The sequence below is a fragment of the Anser anser genome (genome assembly GCF_964211835.1).
Source record: "Anser anser genome assembly, chromosome: 1".
In the NCBI taxonomy this organism is placed as follows: domain Eukaryota; kingdom Metazoa; phylum Chordata; class Aves; order Anseriformes; family Anatidae; genus Anser; species Anser anser.
In genome coordinates this window covers 133096289-133122691 of record NC_139720.1, presented here as the reverse complement: position 1 = coordinate 133122691, position 26403 = coordinate 133096289, and the positions used below count along the sequence as shown (strand labels likewise).

At 40.5% G+C, this 26403-nt stretch overlaps 2 protein-coding genes across 11 annotated transcripts in view; both read left to right on the top strand.

Moving 5' to 3' along the window:
• Positions 1-5280, top strand: part of WWC3 (WWC family member 3) — a 100756-nt gene extending 95476 nt beyond the window's left edge. For 3 of the 4 annotated variants that reach the window (XM_083846595.1, XM_083846593.1, XM_083846596.1), the window contains exons 21-23: positions 644-874; positions 1194-1321; positions 2731-5280. In XM_083846595.1, coding sequence (XP_083702721.1) covers positions 644-874; positions 1194-1321; positions 2731-2797 — 426 coding nt within the window. In that variant the 3' untranslated portion in view covers positions 2798-5280. The remainder of the gene's footprint in view (positions 1-643; positions 875-1193; positions 1322-2730) is intronic. The other variant, XM_083846594.1, reaches the window with a different exon arrangement.
• Positions 5281-5429: 149 nt separating this feature from the next.
• The window catches only part of CLCN4 (chloride voltage-gated channel 4), a 47527-nt gene continuing 26553 nt past the window's right edge, over positions 5430-26403 (top strand). The window contains exons 1-4 of one of the 7 annotated variants that reach the window (XM_083846963.1): positions 5430-8358; positions 19584-19735; positions 20088-20187; positions 26128-26315. In XM_083846963.1, the coding sequence (XP_083703089.1) occupies positions 8331-8358; positions 19584-19735; positions 20088-20187; positions 26128-26315 (468 nt within the window). In that variant the 5' untranslated portion in view covers positions 5430-8330. The other 6 variants (XM_083846965.1, XM_083846964.1, XM_083846968.1 and 3 more) reach the window with 6 other exon arrangements.

Here is a 26403-nt window from a genome sequence, read left to right as displayed (position 1 = left end):
CAAACAATAATATTTGAGGCCTAAGTGTTTGAGGAATAAATAGGTTAAGTTCTCCTTTCTCTTCCCACCCTTCAGAACAGGTGGGTAGAGAAGGGCAGGTAAGGAGTTAATACCATGTAGATAAATGTCATATGGTTCAGCCTGGTAAGCAGAAGTTAATCTCTTGCTGATGTATGTACGTAGACCAGCATGCCTCCCATTTTGATTCGGAACATATCTAAAAGCCAATATTGAATAAATTTCTTTAAGGGAAATCTGTTGCTCCATACACTGTTTTCTAGCATCGTGATTCAGTTATGAGTTGTTCATGTTATATCCCTTTTATTATCATCATTACGTAAGAGTTCAGTTCATAAACTTAAATTAGTTAATTATTTATAAGCCAAGAGTAGACTGTAAAGGAATGTAGTAAAAAGCATTAATTGAAAAAAGATGTGTTTTTGTACAGAAAACCCTTACAGCTAGTTAACCTTTCTCTATGGGGTATAAATAACCTCTCTAAAACTTTGTGTTAAAGAAACCACTTTATGTGTAGAGTACCTAAGTAAAATGTATGTCCTGTGTAGCTAAAAATAGGCTAGTATACCACGTACCATGTTGAGAATAACATTCTGTGCATTTTATTTGAATCCAAATAATTCAGCAGTCCTGCAGATCGTCTTTGGCTGAGCTTATGGCAAGAACGTCCTTAGACCTGGAGCTGGATCTCCAGGCATCCAGAACTAGACAGAGACAGCTGAATGAGGAGATATGCGTCTTAAGAGAGTTGAGACAGCGTCTGGAAGATGCTCAACTCAGAGGGCAGACAGATCTACCCCACTGGGTCCTTCGGGATGAGCGATTCCGAAATTTATTGAAGGAAGCAGAGAGGCAGGTAAGCTAACATTAGATGAGTACTCAACATTTTCAGAAACTTCTCATTTCAAAACTTTTTGCTTGTAGAAAGATCTCTAAACAGCTGTTTTTACAAAATTTCAAATAACTAGAGTTGCTTCTATATACATTAAGAACTTAAACAATAATGTCAGTCTCCTGCATTTATAGTTCTTGGATGGTATTAGTTATTTCAGATAATATACTGGTGTGGTTTTACTGTGATGAGTGGTAACAATCCACCATTTTAACCTGGGTATTCTTGTGTTTTATTTATTCACATGATAACTTTTGGCATTATATTTTTTACTGATTTTCAGACAAGACAGACCAAATTTGAACATCACCAAGAACAAGCAGCTGAAAAAATGCTAAAGAAAGCATCAAAAGAAATATACCAGTTGCGTGGGCAAAACCAGAAGGAGCCTATTCAGGTGCAGACTTTTAGGTAAGTGTTAATGTGTACTGAATTAGCATAGCAGCCATTCATTACAGAGGTTAAAGCTCTCTGAAACATTTAGCTAAAATACTGTGTGTCTTGTATATAACCAGTAATGTTTAACCACATACTGATTTAGGCTTGAGTTTCCTTTGAATTACTTGTAGTGCAAAGAGGCAGAGATACGGTAAAGTTGTAGTATTACAATTGCAAAACACGTGAGGAAAAAAATTCTTCAAGTGCACACAACATACCTTAGGTGATTCTTTCAATTTAGCCTAATTAATGTTAAGTGCAGATGATTTATCAGATATTCAGTGTTAGCCTGTAGGCCTAAATAGTTTGTTTAGTGTAGTACATATATGTTACTAGGAACACCCTCTCCCTGAAAATTACTCAGTAATATTCCAGCTTTCTCTTAAGCCTCTTCTTTGTGTTTTATTTCCTGTTTCATCTCTGTTTGCATAATACATGTCCTCTCTTAGCTTTAGTTTGTGTACAGGTGCCATTGATAATGGGCATTTCACAGGAAGACTTTAGTACTTTAGCATTATTTTTTTCTAATTTTTTTTTAGTAGAATGACATTAGGAGTAAGGAATGAAGAAATATTAGTGCAATGTAGCTGTGGGGGAAAACTCAGCTACAATTTTATATTCTACTGTCAGTGTTCCGATTTTTAGAACTTGTTTGCAGGGTATACTTAAATAAAATGCAAAAGTTGTCCATCCTTTAATGAATTATATTGGAAAGGGAAAGGTCTTCCTCACAGATGTGAAGAGAAAATAAGAGGAATAAAAATTTTAGTGTTGCAACATCTTGTATTTCTGTTAGTGAAACAAGATTCATTTGCTTTGGCTACTGAGATATAAAATTATGTGGGGAATTGATGAGATGAGAGAGATGCGGTAAAATGAAGCAAATGATAACTTGCTTGTTTAAATTCTTGCCCCTTATATGCACACATCAATTTCTTACAACAGGTAAAGAATATTGCTTCTCAATAAAGAAGCAAAAAGATGAAACTGCCATCAGTTTTGTTGTTATAGGCATTATTGAAAAATGTAGAAGGTGAACTTTGCATTGCAGAGAGGACTTACGCAGGGCTAGTCTTGTGAAACCTTTTTACAGTGAACTATAATTGATGTCCAATAAGTTGTATAAAGGTGTCACCTAAATTTTCAAAAACAGTAGCTGTGTTCAAGGGAGTGCCTCCAAAAGCATGCAGGGGGAGGAGTTGTTGTAAGTTTCTTGTATTCAAGTAAACCCACCGTTCAGTGTGTAAGTAACAAATAATAACCACTAACCAGAGTAAGAAAAATGACGTTCTTGCAGGGGTGTGGGATATATTTGATTATATTTTATTTGAGGCATATATTTGATTGACTTTCTTTGCATCTTTTTTTTTTTTTGGTCACAGAGAGAAGATAGCATTTTTTACAAGACCAAGGATTAACATACCTCCTCTGCCAGCTGATGATGTATGACATGTTGCATTGTAAACATGAAGTATTTATCGCTTTTATTTTAATGAAGTTATTAGATTAGCCAAGTTTCTTTAAAAAAAAAAAGTGCAAAAGCTAATATACACGTTTTGTAAAAAATAAAAAAAGTAAAAAAAGTAAAAGTAAACAAAACCATATATATAAATATATATACATATATATATTTTATAATAGCGACTGCAACAAGGCTTGGTTTTTCCTTGTTGTGAAATTGACATCTCTGAAGACAACTTATTTTATAAAAGATCGACTATCCTGTTAAGAGCGTGTACAGTTTTTATGCTGTTTTATTTGACTTAAAGGCTGGAAGACAGAAACAAAGTGAGTTCAGGCAAATTCACTGTAGTGTAATTTATTTATAGTGCCTTTTTTCCTTGAAGGAAAATACCTACTTTAAGATGTATTTTAAGACTGAAATTTTGTTCTTCAGTATTTGTCATACAGTAGAATGGAACCATTGAGCTGGTTTTGTTTCTGATACCTGAAATGAAAATACTGTGTTCTAAAATTGTCACTTTTTTCAGCTTTATTATCTGTAGCTTATTATGTACATTGTATCCTTTAGCACTGTCTGTTATAGCAAAATATTATCACCTGCAATGTGTTTAACACTGATTAGAAGTGATGTTAAACATTGCAGAATTCATTTGCATGTTCTTACTGTGCACTAATAGATTGTTTTCATTTCAGTTTTGTCTAAAATATCTTTATATTCTTAACTAGATTCTCAATTTAAACGGAGGAAGGAAAAGGGTGACAGGTCTTTGTTTTTCTGTTTAAGGGAAAGGTAGTTAAAAGAGCACTGTGAGCTAGTTGTGTGGAAAAACTGCTAAAGGAATATAGCAACTTCTACAGTTTTAAAGATTCTGATCTGATTCAGGAAAACACGTGCTAATTTCAGAAAGCAGCTACAATAAGTAAGGGTGCTTAAGCACATGTTAATCCTAATGGATTTGCTTTGAGGTTACTACATGTGAGTTCTGTTGTACAGTGACACTTTCCAGAAAGGAGGTGTATAATTCTGGAAGATATAGCTCACTTGATTGCTAGTTGGACCAGCAGAAATCTGGTAAGAAATAATTTTCTTGTAACCATTCATTGTAATGAAAGACTGTCACCCTAAATTCCCGAGAATGCCAGTTTTGTGTCCTTGCATCCTGCAAGTATGTAAAAATACTTCTTTACTAAGCTACTATAATAGTTTCTCATATTTTTCTAATTATACCTACACAGAGAGGTGCCCAACACAAGACTAACTTTGCAAATTGCTGGAATTGCTTAGAAAGATGATCATGCTGTCTTTTCATTATGCGCAGGTCAAATTGGCTCCAAATTTTTGTGTGTCAGGAAACCAAAGCAACAGTCAGAAACTAAACAGACTTATCAAAACCTCTGACCAATGGGAATATTTTCAAATGTTTTGTAAGTCATCTATGTGAGTTTCAAGAGCTTATACTCTGTTAGTTTGTCAAAGATCAGGAAAACCTGAAAGTGAAACTGAATTGCTTTTATTTGCCCAGGCTGAGACCAAAAATAATGGAGGGGGCGGGGTGTGGGCTGGTAAATCTAAACGATTAATCATCAAGGATGATTAGCAAAGACATTTAAGTTTAAGCTACTACAGGCCTGGTATAGCCTATAATCATTACAGACATCAAGTGATTTGGTGGTGTAGCAATACATACGAAATTAATGTATGTTCAGCGTTTATCACGCTAACCATCCTGAAGTCTCTCTTTTTGCCAGTTAAGCTTTGGTGGGTGTATATTGGGTTCCTTGGGCTGAACTAGAGCTATCCAGAAACTATGCAGATAAAAACCAAGTAAATCATGTAAGAAATTGCTAGTGCTTGGGTAAAAGTCTAGGGACAGCAAGCTTTCAAGTGATTGTTACTTGAAAAGATCAGTTGGTCGGAATTTCACGTCTCATGTTCAGTGGAGACCCTTACCTAGTAGTATTTATCCAAAGTTACCATGTGGTGATACCAGAAATACTTGCTGTGTACTGAGAATAGACAACACTGTGTTTTCATGAGGGTATTCCAATCCTGGAAGAGCTTGCCCAGAGAGGTTATGAGATCTCTGCCCGTGGAGGTGTTGAGGATTTGACTGGGCATGGCCCAGAGCAGCCTGCTTGTATTAGACCCGCTTTGAGCAGGGGCTGCGATAGGGACCTCACTTCCACCCTAAATTGTTCTGTGACTGTGTAACATAGGGGCAATGTCTGGTGGCTTACCTCTTAAGGGGCTCAGCTGGTGTTTTTAATTAGTGACTGCTTGGAGACATCGTCAGTTTATCTTGTGAGTCCGTGATTCTGACTGCTGTAATGAGTTCTGTCTTGATGTGGTAATGAGTTATCATAGTCAGTATTCATCTCTCTCGTTTTTGTCACAGTTCTGTATGATTGTGTCATTTTTGTATTATTTGAAAGTATTTCTTCTACAAAATAAAATAATTTGCCATAAACAGAGAGTTTTGTTTAATATCACAGAAGAAGACATTGTTTCAGTGGTTTATATTTGCCGCATTGATGATGTTTTCATGAAGAAATTTTGTATTTGGTATAACAGTGAATGTAATGAATTTTCAAATAAAGAAAAAAGAGGAAATCTGTGAAGTCAGGGATTCTAGAGAGGTTGCACTGAAGACCTGAAATGGATACGGAGTGTAAGGAATGGCAGGTATGTTCTCCCACGTGCTTACTGCTCATGATAAGCTGACAGCTGTATCTGAGGCTCCTAGCTGAATATTCCAGGAATTCACGGGTAGCTCCTTATGACATATTGAACTACATTTTTTTTTCTAGCAGAAGTTTGTACTTTGTAGATTAATATTTGAAATAAGTTGACGGTGTTATTTCTGTAGTATCTTATTTATGACCAATCCCAAGCTGAAAACCATTGGAAAAAATACAAGTTAATGTTAGTAGGCTGAACTTTACTGCTGCTTTCACAAAGGAAATGTTAGACCTTAATATTTATAGAAAGGCCATTTTTTTGGTTTCTCTATGCAACCCTAAGCTGCAGGAGCACAGGCAAAATTGTAGTACTGACACTTGACACCTTTCTCTGTCCAGTATTCGCAAGGCGTTAAGGGTATGACACAGTTTAGGTTATTTTTAAAATGGTCTGCTTGAAATAGTCATTTGGAATACCAACTGTCTCGCTACCATCAGGATCAACAACAAAAGCTATAATGGGTATGTTGGTATGAATTTTCTGATATAAAAATGAAATCTTATATGTGTTTCTTGCTGTGATTCTTGTAAGCACTTTGCAAGGCTTCAAGGTAAGTGTTGTATAAAAAGAGCAAATGTTTTTTTAGGAATTGGATGAACTATGTATTTTGCATCCATTCTCAGCAGAATGCAAATCTAAAATTTGAATTATGTTTTTAGTGTGGAGGAGGGTATTTTACTGCTTGTATTGAATCCAATCTCCTTTTTAACTGTAGAGTCATAGGTCTATGAGAGGAGGAAAAATATATTTACAGAGGGACTTAAGAAACTACAGGTTAGCAAAAGCAAGAACAGTCTTTTCTAAAACATGATGTGAACAGTATTTTCTTTCCTCTGAGACTGCTTGATTGACCAAGTATAAGTGAAAGAAAATACCAAAGAGTCAAATCGAATTGATTTTGTAATCTATGTATAAAAGTGATTTGCTTGTACTGTGGAAAATCTCAATATTCTTGGGAATTAAAAGCTGCTTAGAAGCTGTTACTGGTTTCTTATAACTTCTTAAAATCTCTCAAATTGGAACATATCTAGCTTATAGAATCACATTTTCTACAGTGAATCAGGTATTCTGTCCCTTTAGTGTGTTTGCAGCTAGATCATCCAACTAAAAAATAGACATTCAGGAAGAGGCTCAGTGAGTTCACCTGTGGTAATAGACAAGAAAATTAGGACGTGAATTTAGGAAAGTCTGTCCAGGAAGAAATGGGAGATTGAAAGCCTTGTGCTTGTTTTCTTAGAGCACAGAATTGCTATCCTGCGTTTAGGATGTGGTACTTGCATTTTGTTCATGTGTCTTATGGCACAAAAGTTTCCAGGTATAGATCGTTGTGTCTGACTGATTCAGTTCAAACTGCTTGCTGTTTTCCTTACTTCTGTTTCATAAAGCAATTAAGGAAAATTGCAGATACTTTATCAAGAAACTAAATTAAATACTCTGTGTTGGTTTAACTTCCTCCACAGAATTCAATTGGCATATCAATATTGATTTTAATGGGCTCGAAGAACAGACGCTGGCAAGAAGTTAGGCCTTTCCTCCTATCACTTTTCCTCACTTTACTGATGTGGTTATGGTAGGTCTGCAGCTATTAGTGATTCATGAACGATAGGGAAATGTGATCTGCGCTACTGTGTACAAAGGGCAAAATCAAATCTCTTTCCTAAAGGCATGCTCCTTGCTCCAGAAAAGTGTAGGAATTGCAGGTGAAGCAAGTTAAGTGCTCAGATTTCATAATAAAATTGAAAATGTGCAACTTCTGTTTGGGGAATCCATATCAGAAATAAGGGGTACTGGAGCTTCCTTTGGTTTATAGACAAGATTTGGAGGAGCTGTGTAGCCATTCTGAAAAGGTTTTGTACACTCTGTACCAACTAGCTTGCTTTGTTGGGCTGAGCTGTCTGCTTAGAGCATCCAAAAAAATTTGTCCAAACACACTGGGACAAAAAGGTCTTCCAAACCGTGCTCTGTGGCCTTTGAAGTTGGTGGAAGCCATGCATGTGCCTTCAATGACTCCTGGATATTTTCATGTGTACCTGCACAAGATCTCCCTCTACCTAGCTGTTGTGCTTGCTTAGTAATACAAAGCACAACTTGCATACCCTTAAGGGTAAAAACCAGTCTGCACCATGTTCAAATAAGAGACAGTAAGCAGTGTAAGGTGAATGTCTTGAAATAAAGCACAGCATTGCATGCGCACAAACTTGCTTATTTGTATACTGTCTTAACAAAGAACAGTTATAACTGCTGTGCTGCAGAGCTTGATCCTAGTGGGGCATAGGAAATCTGTACAATCAACTTTCGAAATTACTATTTTGTTGTAGAGTTTGAATATATTGTACAGTATAACAAAAATGTGTGTATGTATATGGTTCTGAGCTGCAATACACAGTTAAACAAAATGTGAAAGTCGAGAAAATTGCTTTATTATAATATTTGATGGAAAAAAAAGTAGAAGTTTCGAAAAAGGAAAACTAGGCTGGCAAATAGGAGAACTTTCAAGCATTAGCAGTTGCACTGAAGAAAAGGCAGAAGGCTGTTAATGAGGTTATTTAATGGATGAATGGAGTGGAGAATGAGGAAGTGAAGGTAACAGAGGAACGGAACCTTTGAGGTAATCTTGCAAAGCTCAAATATGACCCAGAAGTTGGAGGGAAGTCAATCTGGATAAGCTTGAAGTGGAATACTGGGAGAAGGAAAAATGCAAGGGATGGCGAAATTGTGGTTTGTCTCACTTCCAAGCTGCTGCGATTACATATTTCGTAAAGATTAAAGAAGATAATTATGACACCTGGGCGCTGCTGCAGAGTAGGTAGGAATAAATCTTAATTCGCACACAGTACACTTACAGTGCTTTTTCCTCTTGAAAAAATGTGATTGTTATTGCTGTTGCAACAAAATCCATAAACTCTTCTTTAAAAAAATAAAAGGCTCAGGTGAGGGGGTGGGGGGGGAAAGGTACCAGGTGATCTAATGGCCACAGAAATATGTGAGGAAGGATAAAGAAGCTTGCAGTTTAATCCTGCAGGATTACAGACCAGTCTCTTTCCAGCCCCGTCTCCTATCAGAAATCCTATAGACGGAGGATGCAGTCACATGATTGTTACTGCTTCCTCCCCATGACATCATTGCTTTGCAGCCATACCACCAAAGAAAGGATGCTATTAAAATCTTTGGGTCTGGGCTAAATGATGTTGCATTGCAGGTAAGCAACATTAATTCTTCGAAAAATTAGTATGCCAGCTGCTCGTGTGCTGCCGTCCTGGAGCTGCAGCTCTGTTAGGCAGAGTTTTTGCTAGAAAAGAAAGCAGAACGGTTTCTCTGCAAGCAGAGGGTTTGCAGGTGCAGAGGCTGCTTGCTGGCTCTGTGCTGGTCTTCCGGCTGACATCCCCAGCAGAAAGGCTGCCAGCTGGAGCTTTAAAGCTGAAGAAGGCCCTTTGTCCCTGCATTTTGCTATGGCTCCTTCGTTTGTCTGCTGAACTCTATTTGCGTGAGCAGCCACCATCATCCAGCCCTGTGGAGAGAGAGAGCAGCAATACTGTTTTGGTTGCATTCCCTGTTTTGTGGGATTTTCATTTTGCTTCGCTTTGTTTTTAACCCTGCATGCCTAAAGAAAGTTATTACAGAGAGAGATGTGTCTAAGCTTTAAAAGGAATGAGGATTAACTTGTTTAGGGGGTTAACAGATGTATTTGGGGAAAGAGGCTTTTCCTTTTTTAATTTTTGCTGACGTGGTTTGAAAGTACCTAGTCCAGCAGGTTTCCCGCATAATTTGCTGTAGCATAGGATAGGTTTTGTTTGTCATCCTAAATAAACATGAAAAATTATTCTCCCAAAAAGACAGAGGAGATGACAAGCAGATTTTTACTTCTTACATGAACTGCCAATCCTTGAAAGGCTGAAAAATCCTCGCTAAATGGATTTTTCGGACAGTGGGTATTTACGTAGCAAAGTCCAAAGTCTGTTTTCTTTTCCTGGTGTGGGAGTTTAATTATGCACTCCATAAAACTAAAGGAAGACATATTTTCAGATTAAAAACGTTGACTCTTCTGTGGCTTTTTAAATTTTGGCTTGATTTTTTAAAATATATTTTAGGTTTTTATTTGCAGTGCATTATTATTCTTCTTAGTTTAATACAAATGCTAGAGTGAAAGAAGCTAAATTAATTTTTGAGCTTATACTAGTCAGAAAAGTAAAAATACATTTTTTCCCCCATTTTTTTTATAAGTATTCTGATAAATATTTTGTGCCTTTGCCAGAGAATGGAGGATGACTCAGCTGCAGCTTCATCAGGCAGATAGTCAGGTGACTTTTCATTCCTAGTACGCAGGAAGTTTTCTTATTTGTCAAAATCCCGTTCTTTGTTCAAATCTTTTTTCCCACTATTGAAAAATCTGAGAATTTGGCATGTCTAGGATCTCTGTATGCACACCCACTCGTGGAGATTTTGGATCTCCTGTGGTGAAGTTAACTAGGCTGTATGCCTTAGTGACTCCTATGGTCTGAAGTGATGATATATGCAGTCATATCAGGATCAGAAAACATGGAAGAAAAAAAAATGTAGAACCAAAACAACAGCAACTAAACAAAACCAAAGCCAGCAGCAGTAATGAAGTATTGAAAACAATGAAGTAAGAAAGGACAACAGTTTTTCAAAATGGAAAGCTTTAATTTTTTTTTTCAGCCAAAACTCTGTTTTTACATGATCTTGGTTCAAAAGCAATACAAATACAAACCTGTCATTTTATGAGATCACAGTGAAGACTATATCTTGATGGCACTAGTGCTGAGTTTCCTCTTTTAAGTTCCTCTGAAGCATCAGAAGAAGTCTTGTGTCAGTTCTTCCTACCTAGCACTTGGAGTACACCAAGCTCCTCTCGCTCACTGTGCGTGCAGGGACTTGGTTCTTTGCCCACGTGAAGGACACACCAGGGCTGCCACACACAGATTCTACAGGCACAATGTGTGGTTTTTTTCCCCAGCCTAGATCGTATTTGAGTCCTGGACTCCTGATTTGAGTCAGGTGTCTTTCATGCAACAAAAGATGTGATACCAGCCTAAATGTATGCTGGAGCAACTCAGAAATGGAGGATTTGAGTCCTTTAATGCCTATTTAGTGTAAAATTGTGGCCCTGGAAATATCACTGATTGGAGGGCTGTGCTCACCTGGGCAGGGTGCATTTCACTCAGGGCACGTGCCCCATCTGGTTTCTGGTGGTGCCCATCTCCCTGCTGAGGGACGTAGCAGCCCAGGCCTTTTAAACCAGGACTGGAGGAGGTCCCAGGGATGGTGTTGAATGGTCTGCCTGCAGAAAACAGGCAGGGAAACAGAGACAGGTTGTAGACTAGGAGTCTAATGTGTTTCTCAGTATATATGCATACATACACAAAAGGTAATGGATTTACTCAGATTTCTTCCTTTCTAGCCCAGAAGAAGCAAAAATCACACATGACCCACAGTTGATGCTAAAAGAGAAATGCTGGCAGGGTGACTGTAGGTTGCTATTCCTAAAGCACTTCTAACATGCTGCACTAGAAAATCATCACAAGGGAAGGCCTTTCCTTTCTTGCAGGTGGGGGAACTTGTGGGTATGAAGTCACCTTTCTGTAAATGCACAGCTGACCAGCATCAATTGCAGCAATGCCAACCAGTGCCCTCAGAAAAACATGACCCTCCATCTGTGTGAGTGACTCACTGCCTCTACTCAAATCATGAGAAGTGACACGGTAGAACAGATTAATGGCTTTTCTACTGCAGGTTTATCAGCTTTATTTCAAGCTGAGGGCTCAAAAAGGTTTCTAGTGAGAGGTGCATGTAATGCTGCTAAACGCACCATTTAAGGGGAGAGCCTTTTAGCGCTACTCTCTTCTCTCTGAATATATATATATTTTTCCTGAAATCCATGTTTTTCCTCTTAATGCTATAATTTTCTGACTGAGGAGACAAAAGCAGCACTGCAGACCAAAACCTGGTGCTGCATAGCTTGCGGGTATGTGCCACAAACAGGAAAGCTGTACATCACCCCTGACCCTTCAGCTCTGTTTTTGAGTTCTGTGGCAGCAAATCAGCTGCTCCAAGAGGAAAACTCACCCTGTTTTGTGAGCAAGGGGACTAGAGGAAAAGCAAGAAAAAAAGCTATGCATGCTGCTACGCTGGTAGCCTGATTGCCAGTTCTCCTCCCTCTTGAAATTTAGTTTCTTACCGAAGATGCTGAAGGATTTCTGAATTTTATCTAATCAAACCTTGCTGTCTTCAAGAAGTAAAGGCATGCTGGGTTCTTGAAGGCCCATGGGGCTCATCTGCTGGTGGGGTGTCAGCAGAGGGGCATCCTTTAATAAAGCTGTCTCAACTTGGTTTGTGAAAGGTGGACCACAGCCAACAGAGTTTCGCTTGTGCTGTTTCCACAGCCTCAAGATCAATGTTAGCGACTACATTTTTTCGAGGGACTGTTCAGGCTTGCTCAAAATAACATAGAGAAGTGCATTTAGCATTTTTTTCTTAATATGGAGCCCATTTTGAGCTATGTGAGTGCGAAAATTCCACTTGGCAACAGTGGGGAAAGAGCTGGGCTTCCCCCCGCCCCTCTTCTGACATAACCAAGCAGCTGAACTAATTTTGGTCAAACTTTCCAAGAAACCTTGAGTGGAGACCAGACACCTGATATTTCATACTGAAAGGAATTTGCTTCCAAAGGGAGACCTGCTCTGGGAGGGAGCAGGGGGCAGGCTAGGTGCACAGGCCTCCTGCTACCGGGGAGAAGCGCTGTTGCCCAGAGGTCTCCTGAGAGAAGAAAGGGAGTCAGGCCTTTCACCCCGTGGCTGCTATGCCCCCCACCAAAGGGTCTGGATGCCCTGGCCATTTGTCATTAGCTCCAACCCTGCCGGGGGGCACATGGGGTGCCCAGGCCTCCAAGCAGGCCGTGCTGCCCTATGCACCAGCCCCCCGTGCCGTGCCTCACCTCGCCTCACCTGCCCCGTGTTCCCAGCCAGCACCAGTATTGCTGCTGTGCTCGCGCCCTTTGCACGTGTGGTGGTTGAGGGCGAATGTTTGGAGACTGTGGTTCTGTCTGGAGGAGCCTTTGTGCCTTCAATTTTCCACCACTTATCCCAAATGTTCCCCCCGTGCCTTCCAGGCCCTCTCCCCTGTGATCTACTGCCCTGTGTTTTTTGAGCTCTGCTGCGGCTTCATAATTTTTTCCGTAGAGGTTACTCAGGGTAAAGCTACACTTCAAAGATTGACTCTGTTTAGCTTGCCCACACTATCATAGCGGGAAAATCCTTAATGTGTGGTGATGGGGCCATACAGTAACATGTTGCAGTATTTTAAAGTCATGTTCCAGATACTGCAGCCAGTCTGCTCTTGTGCTGTGGGAGATGGCAGGCTTGTGCAGTATTATTTACACTTATACAGGGGCTGAGCCATTAATTCTTGCATTATAAGAGAAGGGTTTGCCAATTTCATTATCCCTCTGTACTTTCCCAATATAACTTCTCTCTGCTTTTTTTTTTTGGTGCCATATTATGTTTCCAAAAAGGCCTGCGACTAGGTTCAGCATTTTCTTATTTTTGAGGAGGCAATACCTCGCTCTGGTCCAAGGCTACCTCAATGTTTTTTAAACACCGTTGTTAAGGCAGAAGGTCAATAGATCATCTTATTCGGTCTGAGGCTTTTAAGATGAATAGTCTTAAATTGTCCATGGATATTTGTAAGCCTGCAGAAAACTGCCCATTTAACTTGCCAGTGATTAAGTCTGCTTTTGCTGTAAACACCTTCCTTGTAAAATCATCACCCAGCAGCATCTTACTTTTTGTTTAGTGGAGTGTTTTGTAACTGTTTATCTCCTTCTACATCGTATAGAGTGCAATGTCACATTGCTGTTTCTAGGTTGTCTTCTAGGCAGCAGGGGGTAAAGTGGAATCGCATCCATCCTGCTCGGCCTTCTTGGCTGCAGGCTAAGAAAAATGTATTCTCTCACAGCTCCTCAAAAGGCATATGTCCCTGATCATCTCACTATATTTCTCATTCATCTTCTTCAAGGTGACCTCATAATAATAGTGCTTGCTGGCTTTCTGTGCTATCAGGCCTATTTTCTCCTGCCAGACAGTCCTGAAGGCCTGTAGTGTGACTGTGCTCTGCTCCGGGATCTATTTCCTGCTGCGCGGGCCCTCAGTCTTGTCCTCTTACAGCTCTTCCTGAACACTGACTTCTTCAGCTTGCTATGCAAGCATCAGTGACCTCCTAACTACCTGGGTTCAAGGCCTAAGTAGGGAGTGCTCAGTTTCTGTCTCTCTCGCTAGATCTAAATCCCTTGGGATGGAGGGTACATGGCTCTTGGCAGAGCACCCAGCTCTCAAGATGAGATGCCTGTGTTTGACAGGTCACATTGAGCAGTCTGTGGCAAGAAGTGTTAATGTCCATGAGACTGGGGCACCACGCTTGGCTTCTTTGGGCATTCAGTACTAGGAACAGTCAATAAAGATAGCAAGACCATGGAGAGTGGCAAATCATCTATCAATGCAAAGGAGTTTTGTGATGACTGTCATTTGGTAAACCAGTAAGACTACATTGTTCATAACCAAAGTCCCAGAGATTTTCACAGTCCCCACTCTTTGTGCAGTGCATGCTGTAATATCACATAATATCAGCAGAGCTAACCACACCAAGCATTCAAATCAGTAGTGTGTTCAGTTCTGATGGAGTCTGGATTAAACAGGCCTTGAATCATTTCAAAAGCATCATGTCTGCAGTAGGACTCTCCCTGTTTTCTATGTATGTATGTATATTGGTACCAGAGCATAGAAAAGCCATGAGATACACTGTATTCTGCTTTAATGTGTTGGCTAACTCACACCACATTTGGAAGAGATGGAATAGATGGTGCTTTAGATGCCCAGGAAAAGTCACTCCAAACTAATAAAAATTGAGGAACTTGCAATAGGCCTTTAGGCTTCTGCTTTCTTCCACCAGCCTCTTGGCAGATCCACTTCTTCCTTATGCTACAGCAGAGGAACTGAGAGAAGTATGCTTTGCTGTTTGCATAGTTATGTTCCACATAGCCAGCCCCACACTCCTGTCTTCACAGAAAACAGCATAAAGATGAAAGCGTGTAGGTGAATGTTCATCTGCTAGAAATATCTGAAGTGTTGAAGTAATTCAGTAACTGTGATCTCTTGAAAGTAACTTGAAACTTGTTGGAATTGCATTAAAACATACTGCCTGCCCCAGTGCAATGTGTCCAATTAAAACAGAAAACAGGATGGGGAGAACGTAGCATGGAACTAGCATGTCTAGTAGCTATAGGCAAGGGCCAAGACTTTTCCTTTGATGACTGTTCAGCTAGTTGTTTCCCATCGGTATACTTTTCAACTTCTTTGAACCATGGGATGTTTTGGTCTGTGCTTGCCATGTCAAATATATTTCAGATCAAATCAGTCAGTCAACATATCTACAATATCAGTTCACTGATGCAGCTCTTCTAGCTGTGACTTTTACATTTGTGCATGCTGTAATAGTGCTGTAAAGGTCAGAGGTTGTCAGCATTTCCATTATAAATGTAATTTATCATTCTTCCACAAAACTTAGCATTAAGCTGCAGTGTAATCGTACAGCTGGTCTGAATCACAAGAAAACGAGTTTACTCACTGTGAGACCTGCAGAAATGACCTTAAATATGATAATACTACTTTTTGGTTCTTTTTCTTTCTTTTTTTTTTTTTTTTAAAAAAAAAAAAAAGGCAAGCAAACAGCAGAAGAGACCTACAGTTCACATAGTACCTACTGTGCTTGTTGGCATGCGCCAGCCCATCAGGCAGCTAGCTCACTGCATTTTCACCCTGGCTTCTGTAGGCTGTCTGCACTAACCTCTTCATTGCTTTCTTTGCGTAGGAGGCTTCTGTGATTACTTAAAAATTATCTGGCTTCTTACATCATCAAGCCTCATGGTCTAATCTTTGAACTTGTGCTTGTGATCCTTACTTCCAACTCCTCTCATGCAACACCTCACAAGTTTGTAGAGCAGTGTCCCTTTCTTTCTGGCTATGTAGTATTGTGCACCAAATGCAACTAACTGGGAGATTTGGGATTGGTATCAGGTTGACCTGCCCCAATGCTTCTGGAAGATACCTAGGCTTATGTGGCAGCCAGGAGAGCCTTTGTCAAGAGGCACAATTGCCAGTCTAGCACTGTGGCCTCCCTCGATTTGTGAATCAATCCCTGCCAGGACCTTGCCCCATCTACAGGACCGCAATAGTCTGACGTGGGTCTAAATCTAGGGAAATCTGCTAACTGGGCTCCGAGGAGGAAGCCTCTGAGAACAGAAGACACTTGGTTCAGTCAGACTTCTTTGTCTGGCTTTTAGCAAGAATTAGTTTTACAGTTGGTAAAGCAGAGTTTTTTTTTGACAAAATGTCCAGCTGTAGATATACTAAGCTATTCAGTAAAAATGATAGCCGAAGAATGAGAGCTCTTTCCATACTGAAGCATGGGGAATGAAATGGCAGATGAAATTTTAAGTTGATAAAGGCAAAATAATGGGGGAAATGACCTGAAGAGACCACAGAATGATAGGCTCCTGACTCTCATGGAACATATCCTGGAGTTATAGCAGATTGCTCAATGAAAATGTTGGATGCATGCCCTAAGGAAAACAAATGGAATGCCAGGAATTATTAGAAAAGAATAGGGGACTAAGCAGGAAATGCTTGCCATTACACAAATTGTTTCATCAGCATCTGGAAAAGCAGTGGAAAGGACAGGAAGGACATCTAAGTCAGAACAACAAAGGGACAAAATACATGTCACACAGTTAGCAGCATAACAAGATCGGACACTTTTCAGTGTATATAAGTTTTGTTGGAGTATCCAAATTTCTTAGATATTCAGATGTTAGGAGTGGCTAAGAGTTGCATTTGTTACTGGTTCTGTATGCAATGGTGTTGCATTATTTTTATTTGAATTGGTAGCGTTGGACTCATTTGATGAGACATGGATGTCTACTTCTGACATCTCTGTAAGCAGTGAACAGAAATTGTCGCTTCTAGGGGACAGACTGCCTCATTACAATGTAGGTGTCTCGCATATATCAGATGAATCACCTCTGAATAGAGTTTCTCTCTCCCCATCAGCTATGAAAAGAGTCTAGATTCTAGCATCCAGAGCCTAGAAGAGATTTCTAATGCTAGATGAGATAACTTGTGCCACGAATGCTCATACTTTTGCCATCATCAGAGTGGATTGCTGCAGTACACCTGGCTACAGTCAATGTTTGGATGACATTCATTTGCCCTTAACATGAGTGTATTAAACTAAAATCTCTGTAACCAAGTTGTTAACATAATGCTCTAGTTCTGCTGGCAGAACTGGAAGTCTCTCTGCAAGCACCTCTAGAGGGCAATTTAGCTATCCTGAAAGAAACTTTAGCGATTTTTTCAGATGCCTAAGTAAGGTGAGACAAATAATTGCAAAATAAAGAAAGTGATACTTCTGGTGCTAGCACAAAAGATGACAACTCTATACTACTCAGTTCAAAAGTGCTGTAGCCAGATTTTATTTACTAGAATTGAGTTTTGCATAATCTGATATCACATCTCCACTTACAAAAGTGTGTTAACTAGAGTCAAGTTTCAGGCTGATAATCATCCAGCTAGCTACGATTTCTAGGTATTAGAACACTATCTAGAATTCAAAGTTTATTTGTTTCCTAAGTCTTCCATGGCCCTGTGGTCTCTAGCACTTTTGTCTCCTTGGACATGCTGTGCAGCACGTATTTCGGGGGTAGGTTCAGGCTGAGATTGTAATTATCCTACATACTTGTGGTCTGGCCTGGTATTATCCATCATAAAACTGTCATGTGCTGGGCATTGACAACATACTTAAAAAGCTATTTTTTATGTGATATAACTAGCATGTTGGGTAATTTTCTTGTAGCGTTAAGGAGAACTTGCCAACTCTTCCAGCACAATAGTTCCCAGAAGTTTGTTTATACAGCAGGGGGACTGCCTGGGTTCAGGCAAGCACTCCGAACTGCATGCATATTCTTTGCAGGTACTTCTTCACTGTATGGGAAGAATAGGTTGGAGTAAATGACCTGCAAAATATCAGTGTGTTACAAAATAATACCACGGTCTAATTCTTTCACCTCATTTCAGCTTCCCACACCAGACCTCAGTCATGGCTTACAAAACACTGAACTCAAGATCCATTTGCAACTTCAGCTCCCAGGTGTCAGCCGCAGCATCCTGCCTTCAGACTCTAATTTCCCTTAGCAAATGCAGGAGTGTGCTCTCGTCTGTTTTGCTAAGTATCGCTATTTTCAATTGTCACTCCTCTTAGCTGCTGCTTTTTAAATTGCCTCCATCTTGTGGCAGCCTATTTGTGCTCTGCAGCGCTGTGTGGGACACCTGCTCTGCATTTGGTTTCCTTCCCCAGGCTGTGACTCCCTTGCTTGATTCTCTTGCAGAAAAACATGCCAAGGTGCTTGGAGATTACTTGATTTCCGCACTTAAAAGGTCTTCTATAGAATTACAATGGTGACCTGTTTTTGCCTCTAAAATAATGTTTTTCTCAGCTGCTTGTGCTGAGCACATTGGCTGTGCGGTCCAAAAAGTCCTACTCAGTGGAGTGCAAAGGAGTAGACACTGACAGAGTTGAGTATTCATGCTTGTTATACCCCTGAAGTCAACACCAGGGGAAAAAAATTAAATGGATAGGATTCAAGTAAAACAGTCAAAAATGGAGAGAGAAAGCGAAAAAGGGAAGTAAATAAAGGGGGCTAAACACAGCAGCAGAATGGGCGGGCATTTTATTTAAAACTCATCTGCCACATTTTTCCCTTTTTCAGTTACAGAATTGGGAAATTTCCTCACTGATTCATAGATCCAAATTCTGTACATGTCAAATCACGATGTCCATATCTGAAGGAGGAGTATGGGGTGTAGTAGTTAGTACTGTATTAGCCTTGTCAGCAACCTGCAAAAGTTATTGTTGAGTCTGTCAAGGGTTTGTAGGCTCTGCAGAGTCAATGAGTCAATTCTGTACAACCTTTAAAGTTTGTATCTGTCACCAATTTTTTTTTTCCTTTTCAGGTGACACTAACCTAATCCACTATGATTCTATTTTTTTTTTTTTTACTTTTTCTTTTTTCTTTTTAAATGTTTGCCCTTTCAGATTACAAATCCTGGCTACATTCCAGAAGACCCTGTTTCCCAGACACCTATTTTAGGATGGATGGGATTATGTCACTCTTTAGAGCAAGACGTTTTTGTCTCTAGGGGAACCTAGATGGTTCTTATAGTCTAGACAACATACTTTCGGATGGCTGAAGTTAAGTTGGATGAATCCAACCCTGTGTGCCTAAAATACCTTATTTAATAGATTCTCATGCTACTAAGGGCTCCTCTCCTTGGGAATGATGTCAGCTTTTTCTGGAACCTGTCATATTAGTGACTGCTTTGGGACCTGACCCTGTAAAAGAGATGGCAATTTTTGCACCTAGCCAAATGTTCCTAAGGTCTCTGTGGGCAAGAGAGGTACTGTAGTTATGAGTTAACTTTTTCAGGTGTTTCTGATGTGGATTGCAAGAAGTTGATGTATTTCCAGGGCTTCTGTAAACCCAGAAGAATGATGAATGGTAAATTCTAGTGTATCATCATTTGTTTCCTGAGCTGGTAATTCTGCCTACTCAGTGACCTCCCTGTAGACAGGGCACATCTTCCAGCATGTGATCAGGATGTAACATTGCAGGAGAAGCCCAGAACTACCCTGGATTTTGGGGCTATGTTTTCAGAAAAGATAGTATTTCTGTATTTAGACACTGTGCTTTTTGTATATGCTTTTTAGGGATTGCTAGGCTGTCTAAATAGTCTTCAGCAATATACTCTTCCTAGTGTCAATGCATAGATTTCAGTAAGTGCCCACCAGGACTGCTGACCCATGGTCTTAACTTTGTGGTTTGTGGACGGATTTTGGAAAACTTGATTCTGCCATGTCTGGCAAAGCTGCACAGATTTATTAAAATTCTTGTTTTTCCCCTACTTGCAGACACTAATATGGTCAATGCAGGAGAAATGAATGGTTCTGGCAACCTGATGGATTTTCTGGATGAGCCTTTCCCCGACGTTGGGACTTACGAAGACTTCCACACCATTGACTGGCTGCGAGAGAAATCACGCGATACTGACCGCCATAGAAAGGTAAAGGCAGCATTTCCACCCCAAGTTACAGGCATCCTGGCTGTGAGAGAAACAAGCAGGTTTCCAAAGATTTTGCTTCCTACTTTATTGTATCACTTGAGGAGGACTTACGAAAATATGGACACAAGATGTCTTGAGTTTGTAAATATGAAACTGCTTCTGGCAACTTAAATGGCAGAGCATCACAAAAAAGTAATTAGGACTGGAGAGAGTAGAGAGTAGAGGAATTGTATACACTTCTGAGTAGGTTAAATCTTCTTTTTTTTTTTTTTTTTTTTTTGGTTTAAACGCAGTGCACTAAAACTCTGTCAGCCTGAATCAGCAACGTATCCCTCTATATGTATTATTTCAGATTACAAGCAAAAGTAAGGAATCCATATGGGAGTTCATCAAGAGTTTGCTGGATGCCTGGTCAGGATGGGTTGTAATGCTTCTCATAGGACTATTGGCAGGTACGTGTGTGTTAACATTCGTTATGCCTGGAACCATTTCACCAAAATTTGCTGCAGTGCCATCTGTTTCTCTTTTTACTTCATTGTCTGTTCACTGATGGTTCAAGCTAAAAAGGCAGTTATGTATCCATGCAGTTATAATACTTAATAAAAAATACCCGCCTGCAAAATCTCCTGCTGAGTGCTGACCTAGAAAAATGTTATTCTCCAGTAGAGAGGTTTTTCTGTTGCTTTTGAAAATATGCATCTTTACATGGACTTTACACTCAATGGACTACTTTGGCTTTCTGAATCTTTGACTGACACTAGTCAATTTTACTGGTAGAGTTTTTTTCCTTATCTTCACTTAACTGAACTCTGCAAGTAGATATTATAATGAGGGTGAAGAAAATGGTGGTTGTGTACAATCAAAGGGGAGCTTTGTAAATCATTATGTTCACTGGATTATCTTCTTTACGCATGCATGAAGGGAAAATACAGTTTCAGACAGTTCTGGATTTGCTCCCAAGCCAGACAGACATTACATATTTAACAGCCTGCTCAAAATCAGATGGCAAATTCATTAATTGCCTGAATTGCTCCTGTCTTCTACTCAGTTTAGCACATCTTCCAACTTGGAAAGCTGCACTTCTATTACCAAGTTGAAACAGCTGCCATTTTTAATGCTTTTTCAGTGATGTCAGGGTGCTCTTGTATCACACTGCTTGGTGGAAGCTTGATGCAAAGCTTCACAGTTTCCAAGCAGCGTGAATTTCCTGCTTGCCAACTGTCAAGTTAATATGTTTATCATAGTTGTTCAGGAGTGTCAGAAGTACTGGGGAAGTTTTTGAGAAAACATAGCTGAAGTGACATTTTGGCAAATTATGCTGTTTTATAGAGATACATTTGTTTCCACAAAAGTTTTGATGGGAGAATGAGATGGGAAGAAAGTCTGACAGACTGTGTACTACCAGAGCTGCCGAACTGCCTTTAAAGCCCGGGTTTGCCCTTGTCTAGGATGGGGAATTCTGCTTGCAAGTAAAGTTAGAGTGAACCTTCAACAATGGCCTCCCCCAGGCCAGCTGGTAAACCCCTTGGTCATACAGAGAATGTAGTATACACTCACATGCTCCCTTTATAGTAAACACGTGCCAGAAGGTTTGTTTCAGTTCTACCTCGCAATGAAAGCTCGTTCTGACATCCTCTAGGTTGTCGCAACCCAGAAATGAAGAGGTCTGGTAAAGCTCTAATGCTGATACATCCAGTTCTAGGAATAGAAGGTTATTGAGGGTAAGCTGGAGCTGAGATGCATTAGCTGTTGTAACCTTTTCAACGACACAGGTGCAGAACAACACATTTTACCTCAGAGTCAAGACTAGTCTGTTTTTAAATTGGAGCAAGTTCTTGTGAATCAATGAGAGAACAAAAATTATTTGCATGCTTGTGATTTGGGCTGTAGACTTTGCCTGCCATTGAAACAATGCGTGTGCTCTGTGCATCCAGTGTTTCTGTGACAGGACAAAGGTGGAGAGTCACCACCTCAGCCTCAGCAAGTGGTTAAGCACCCCTTTGATGTGGGGATTATTGATATGTGGATGAGGTTTCTAAACCAGGTTTGGAGAGGGAGGAGATGAAGCTGGTGATGCAGTCGAGTCATTTCCCCTCTCTGCTTGAAATATTACCTACTCAGAAATATTGCCTGCCTCTTGCTCTGCAGCAGCCTTGCTTCTCCATGGCATTCTCTTGCCCTGATGCATGGGCAGAAGCTGCCTCTGCTCTGAGGGGAGCAGCACTGCACTGGGGAACAGCCTGGCTTGGCTGTGGGATTGTGTCTTGGGCAGCTGAGTCCAGACACTTCCAGGGGCAAGGACAGTGGATGGTGAGGAGGGGGAAAGCAGCAGCAGTACTGTCCAGGACATGAAGGGATTGGGGAACACCCTGCTCCAGCTGCACCCCTGCTGGGGACAGAGGCCAGCAAGGTGGGGCTCTGGAGGGGAGGGTTGGCAGGAGCCTCCATGTGTTTTCAAAGGCACTTGGAAAAGTTACTCAGGCCCAGGAGTTTAAAGTTAGTTTAAATAATCTAGCAGCCTAAGTCCCAATAATTTGGTCAATTGAATCTTTCAGATTTTGCAACATTTTAAGGGCTGCACCTCTGCAGTCAGCACAAGCTGATGTGGCTGAAGGGAAAGATCCTTGTCTTCTGGTGCCCTGCCATCGGGTCCTGTTGCCTTGTGTGTGTGCAGCTGCACAGGGGGTTGGACTTGGGGAGTGTCCTGGTGGGGAAAATGGATTTTGGCCAGATATGTTTTCAGTTGGATCTGTCGGCTCAGCAGGGTTGATCACCACAGGGTCATACACACAAGCAAAATATTGCTTATGGGAAGGTACCGATGGAGGGAGGAAGGACAGGACCATCCTGTTTGGGAGTAGCCCTCAGTCAGGCTATTTTTGGCATTCTTTGTTAGTCCCATAAAAGCGTAGGTAGGAAGGGGAACTCCAGAGGAAGTCTGCTCCAGCCTCCTACTCTCAGCACAGCCAGCTTCAGAGTTAGAGCTGTATGTTTTGAGCAACACCGAAGTATTTTAAGAACTTAAGAGTGACCATTTGGGATCAGACCTAAGTTTCATGAATGAATGTGTGAGCATACACACATAAACTAGCCTGAGTGGAGCCCCTCGCTACCACTGCAGCCTGACATAGGTAGCCCCACGGCTCTTTCAGAGCTATGTACTCACAACGTGCATTTCAAAACTTAAGCGCTAAATGGAGGGAGAAGACAGTGTATTACACTGTTACATGGAAATGCACTGAGTAGGTTCTGGAAATCAGGCCTTGGGAGCCAGAGCTTGCTCATTTTAGAAAGGGGAAAGGAGCAGTAACACCCACAAATGCTGTTCACTGCGAAAATCAGATGAAAAGCTCACAAGATGCTCTAGAAAAAGATACTGAGTACTAACGGTCTCAGTCAGGAAGGCTGCACACTTTATGGAGAAATACAAAGCAATGTAAGGGCAAAAGAGCCTAAAAATTTGGGGTATGAGTGCCAGATGTTTAGGGACTCATTTTTTAAGGAATGCTGAGTTTTTACTTTGCCCTTCCTGCTCACATATCCATGATCATCCCCCAACCTAACCATTACTAGCCAGCTGAAGGTACGTGCTATTTATGCTATTTACAGAAGGTGATCAAAAGTCTTGATTTTCTAAAACTATGCATCAGAAAATACAATCATACTGATGCTAAAATGCTCCAATACTGGAACTGGATATGCAATAATCCCTTATGTATTTCAGTCCCATGCCACTTGAGTGATGCCGTTTTCTTGCTCGGGTTTATGTGGAAAAATATGTTCTCAAAGCAAAATTTTAGCTTTCTTATTAGAGCATTAAAAAGGATGTGTGGCCATCATCAACCAAAAAAAGAAAAAGAAAAAAAGAAAAGGAAGGAGAGAGGTAGAAGGCTATTATCTGAAATGAAGTTCAACATTTTCTGGCTTTGGAGGCTCATTATTTTTCATTCTGGGCAGGAGGATACATAGACCGGGGAGCAAGTTCAGCTCCTTCAATGAAGTATGGAGATAAATTTAGGCTATATTACAGCAATGCAGTGACATGTCTAGACAGCCATGATAAGCACAAGAAATGAAAGGACTGAGATGCTGAACAGTCTGCTACTTCCATTAATTCCACTTAAAGTTGCGAAGATTCAGAATTTGTAAAAATTCTAGCTCTGGTCATGTGGCTTAACATCAATAACTATTGTACCATTAACCTGCAAGTGTTGGCCTTCTCCTCTCATGATTTTCTTCTCTGTAAATTTTGTGTACATACATAGCATTTTCCTCTTTATGTGGATCCCAAAGCATTCGGCAAGATGGATTAGATCAGCTGCATAACTGAGTACAATTCCTTAGAGGAACTGTGGTGTATGTGAGCTTGTTGTATCAGAGAACTGAATGTTCTTTCCACACTCTGTTATTCACTGTATCGGGGAAAAACGTTCAAAAGCCTGCTTTCCTTTGCCCCTTCTGCTATGCAGCATTAATATTCAACTGCCTGATTACACATGATGTGAGTTTTGAAGACTGGAGCGACTAGAGAGAATGATAAAGGTCCATCAACAGATGCAAGAGGCGCAGCATTTGGGGCTGATGCCTAAGGGCTGAGGATTCTTTGTGCTATTTCCTGAAACTCGGAGAACTGGAGGAGAATTTAGAGTTTACTGTAAAACTCACTAAATTACACATGCTGATGTTACTAGCAACACAATGATTTCCCATCATCTAAAAAACACTGTTCATTGTTTCCATAGAAATTTGGGAAAATGGAAAGGCTAAACAAGAGAAAGCCAAGCTCTGCATGAAAGAAAATTGCTGATACAGGCATCACTACTCCCTGCTGTAGCCTTTTTTTCTGTGGTCTTATCTAATATCTGAATATATTTCTTCAGACAATTCCTATACAACTAAAATTCTGCATTACTGTTAAAGTTGTACTGCTTGTCAGTGTGGTGACAATTATCCTTCTTAAGGAAGTGAGAAGACATATATAAGGCTCTGTGAACACTTGATCTTTTTTGTTGTTGTTCTGTGAATAAAAAACATGTTGTATATGCCTCAATTTTTTGAAATGGTTGTGTTTTTTTCTTTTTTTCCTTCTTCTTCCTTCACAGAAATGAAAAGCAGAAATCTTTATTTCCAGGTCCAATGAACTTGCTGTTGAAGCCACCTGTGTGCCCTAGCTACTAGGGGAAAGAGGAGCAACCTCCCCCCCCTTCTTACCCACTTCATTTGATTGAATTCCCAGCAGGAGTCACAAGACTAGAAGTTCTGGAAACAGAAACCATACCATTTCATTTTCCAAAATATTTTCCCGTATTTTAACCCTACTGAAATGAACCGACGATTTCTGTTCAAATTCTTTACCGGTTTCCTTGAAATTGTACTAAGGATGACTAACAAACATGTTGTTGAACTCTACCTGTGAAACAAACTCACTCCTTCCGTTGTACCTCAGGGCAGTTTGGAAAACATTACATGAATTTACTATCAGTTGGTGGTTTAATGCTTTTCCAAACCAGGCATATAGGGTTCACATGTAAGCCTGCCATTTCTGTGTTCTGGCTTCTTCTGGCCTCTGCCTTCCTGCTGGTACCGCGTTAGTGGCTGTGGGGACACATCTGCTTTGACAGTGCCAGTGCTGTGGCAGGTCATCATCATCTGTGACAAAATACCCTGGAAAACCAAGATTTCCACTGGGGTCTCGCCACATGAAGTTTACACTTCTGCATCCTCTAGCCACTGGATGTCGCCGTAGCTCTGTGTAGTTACCAAGACAAAGCTAAAATAAGGGTTACTTCTGTAAAGGGAGGATTTGAAGGGTAATTTTATTCTGTGCGTTTGGATTGGTAATGAATGTACGCATCGAGAGTCGAATTCCATTAAGTTCACAAGGCAGAATTTGGCATCCGTATTGTTTTTGTACTGAAATCATCCCTTTAAAATGTTGCTGTCTTGGGACCAGGAAGGCTATAGGAAAACAACAGTATCTTCTTCCTCCCTGCCCCTGAAATACACCCAGGGGGGTTTGAGCCCTGCAGCCTAGTACTTACATACCGTCCTGCTGGTCTCTGTCAAACTGTGCACCTGCCTGGAACAGGCTGCAGGATCGGGCCCAATGTTCGTTATGCCATCCCTATCTGGCACCTGGCCAGTATGAAAATAGCAGTATTTAAAATAAATGCTTTATGAGAGAACACTGAAAGTCAGACAACACGTTGTTGGTGTGGCTGATTCTTTGCAAGCTCACTGTTTCTCCCAGTTCTTTGGTGTATTCACGTTTATGTTACAGCTGCTGCCCCACATCATGTATTTTTGCTTTTATTATAAGTAGATATATTTTTCTTATGACTTGGTATTTTTTATGCCACAGCTTATTTTTCTGCATTTCTTTTTTTTTCCAGGCACGTTAGCTGGAGTGATAGATTTAGCTGTGGATTGGATGACAGACCTGAAGGAGGGTGTCTGCCTCTCTGCCTTCTGGTACAGCCACGAGCAGTGCTGCTGGACGTCTAATGAAACTACATTTGATGACAGGGACAAATGTCCCCAGTGGCAGAAGTGGTCTGAACTTCTTGTAAACCAGTCTGAGGTATGGGAGACATGATTAGGCTGGGGTCAAAGCAGGCCAGGGAATGCCCTTTTTCATACTTGCTGATGTTCCCTCCAGACAGTTTCTC